The 2,890-nt window shown below is 58.7% G+C and overlaps 1 protein-coding gene across 1 annotated transcript in view; it reads right to left on the bottom strand.

Annotated features, from left to right (window-relative positions):
• Positions 1 to 2,890, bottom strand: part of BHLHE22 (basic helix-loop-helix family member e22) — a 3,734-nt gene extending 844 nt beyond the window's left edge. Inside the window, exon 1 of the mRNA XM_002819128.6 lies at positions 1 to 2,890. This exon is cut by the window's left edge and continues 844 nt beyond it. Coding sequence (XP_002819174.2) covers positions 897 to 2,051 — 1,155 coding nt within the window. The 5' untranslated portion in view covers positions 2,052 to 2,890 and the 3' untranslated portion in view covers positions 1 to 896.

The raw sequence follows: 2,890 nt of genomic DNA, 5'->3' as shown, positions 1-2,890 counted from the left end.
TATAAGTAATCTATAAAACAATTTTAGAGGCATTAAAAAAATCTGCACATAAGACCCATGACCTTAACACATGATAAATACTGGTGATGTGGAAGGGTCATTGAAGAATAACAAATAAATACCATGAATTGTTAATACATCATTGCAGAGTAGAAAGTAACAAGGTGCACATAAATATTTTTAAATGCAATTCTTTCAGCCACAGTCAGTTTTTTTATATCACTCTCGCCAAAACTTTGAGCATTTTCACAGGATTAAAGTTCAGAGACAATAAAAAATACAAGTCTTTCATAGCAACATGTCTCTCTCTCTCTCTCTCTCTCTCTCTGGGTTTTATTTCCCCCTCACTTAAGTCAACATTTCAAGTTTTTCTCCTGGCTCAGAATCAAAATTTATTTTCAAGTGCCCTTTCTGATTTGTCTGAATGAATATTCCATCTCTCATGCTACCCAACCCCTAACTCCTCCTCTCCCCCTCAGCACTAACCAAATCCACAATTATTAGTAGGATTAGTATTTTTCCATTCAAACACTCTCCAGGCTTAATAACCAAGCACAACTTCTCAACTTATTTTTCACCTTTAAGGAAGATTCCACTTCCTCGCGGTCTAGGCTGCCACCAAAGTTGCCACTTTTCTGAGAAAAAAAAAAGACATCCATACTCCATCCCAACTCCACCTCCCTCCTCCCTCCCTCCCCACCGCAAAGACCGAGATTCTGGGGATGTCAAGGCTAAAAGTCCCGTTTGTCTCTGATACTTCTCCTCAGTTCTTGCCTCTGCTTTGTTTGCTCTGCAAGTGTTTCACAACTACGAGAGGACCAAAATAAAGGGGGTGGGGAGCAGCTTTTCGCTTTCCTCTAGATTTTGGGTCGGTCTTGTGTTTTTCGGGGGTGTGTTTAAGGCTTCTCCGTGCACTGTTTGCAGAGGCTGGAGGAGACGCTGTTAAACAGGGCGCACTTCTCCGGGCAGGAGGCAGCCGGGGGCAGTCCGGCGCTGAACGGGTAGCCGGCTGCCTGCTCGTAGGCGCCGAGCGCCGGGTGCAGGGCAGCAGCTGCTGCCGCTGCAGCCGCCGAGCTGGGCAGGGAGGCAGCCGAGATGGCCTGGCCCTGGTTGAGGTAAGCGACTAGGCGCCGCATCTCCTCCAGGGCCTGTGCCTGCATGAGGATGTAGTTCTTGGCGAGCAGCAGCGTGGCGATCTTGGAGAGCTTTCGCACCGAGGGGCTGTGCGCGTAGGGGATCACCGCGCGCAGCTCGTCCAGCGCGTCGTTCAGGTCGTGCATCCGCCGGCGCTCTCGGGCATTGATGTTAAGCCGCAGCGCCTTTTGCTCTTTGGATTTCTTGCTGCTGCTGCTGCTGCTGCCGCCGCTGCCGCCACCGCCACCGCCGGCGCCGCCACTGCTACCGCTGCTGCTACCCCCGCCGCCGCCGCCGCCCAGGCCCCCCGGGGGGACGCTGGCGCCGCCGTGGAGGTGGGCATTGGAGCAGCCCTCGGCTGCCTTCGCGCCACCACCTCCCGCTCCCGGGGAGGCCCGCGGGTCGGCTACTCCGGCCCTCAGCACGAGCTCGCAGCGACCGTCGCTGTCGTCGTCGGGGCTCTGCTCGCCGCCGCTGCTCTCGGCCACCGAGCCCCGGCTCGCGCTTTCGCCGTATTTGAGGCAGAGGGCGGCCCCGGCCGGCAGGCTGCTCAAGCTAGGGTCGCCCCCAACGCCGGCTGAACCTACTAGCAGCCCGGGGACACCCACCCCGCCGCCGCCGCCGCCGCCGCCGCCGCCGCCACTTCCCGCGCCGCCGCCGCCGCCGCCGCCTCCTCCAGGCGGCGGTAACAGCAGCCCTGCCCCCTCGGGGTCAGCCGGCTCGAAGCAGCCCAGGGGCGATGAGGAGGAGGACGCCGGGCGTTCCCGAGGCGGCGGCGCCAGGGACAGGTCCATGCCCGGGGGCGTGGAGCGGAAAGCCGCTTCCAAGCGCTTAGCGGTGGAGGCGCTCAGGCTCTTGTGCAGGAAGAGGTCGTCCTCGCCGGCGGCCGCTGCACCGAGGTGCATCCCGCGCTCCATGGTCCCGCGCCGGCGCGCAGCCCGGGCCGCCGCGCCCGCTGCCGCCGCCGCCGCCTCGGCCCCGGAGTCAGGCGGCCCCACAGACGCGCGCGAGCTGGGCTCCGGAGCTGGTGCGCGCGTCGGTCCTGGTGCTGCCGGCAGCCCTCTCCCCTTCTTTCTTTTTCTTTTTCGCCTTCCCCCGCGCTCGCCGCCTCCTCTTCTTCTTCTTCTTCGTCTCCAGCCGATGGTGCTGGCTGCTGGGGCTCACCATGGGCCGCGGCCCCGCATGGTGGGAGGGTGGGCGCGGAGGGAGTGGAGCCGCCGCCGCCGCCGCCGCCGCCGCCGCTCTGAGCCCAGCCCCGCGCCTCCTCTCCGCACCGTTTATCTTGCTTGGATTCACCTTCAAGAGATTTCCGGACCCATCAACCAGCCGCCGCCACAGACGGGGGAGTCTTTTACATCATTATCTCTGAGTAGGTTATTATGAAGAAGACTCGCCTGTTGGGACAGCGCTTTCTACCCAATCAGGTTAACGTTTTAATTAATAGGATTAAAACGGTAACAAACAATCGCAGGCGCTATCTGGCCGCGAGTCTGAATAGTTTCATTTCCCAGGTCTGAAGACAGGCAGCAGCTAGAGCTTTATAAAAGGCGCCTGCTCCATTATTCTGCCTGCCATCTGTATACACAGCTTAGCGCATATGTTTGCAAGGCGCTGGGTCCTGTTAGTAACCCAACAACTGCCTTTAGCTTGACATGTGTGGCGACTTTCACTCATCAATGAGCACACTAAAAGCCCTACTTAGAGCCGAGGATGTTCTTTGCTCCTTCAGCAAATTGTAGATCGGCGGCGAAGCCTG

Source organism: Pongo abelii, chromosome 7, assembly GCF_028885655.2.
Source record: "Pongo abelii isolate AG06213 chromosome 7, NHGRI_mPonAbe1-v2.0_pri, whole genome shotgun sequence".
Lineage (NCBI taxonomy): Eukaryota > Metazoa > Chordata > Mammalia > Primates > Hominidae > Pongo > Pongo abelii.
The sequence above is the reverse complement of the archived record's forward strand: the minus strand, read 5'-3'. Positions and strand labels throughout refer to the sequence as shown.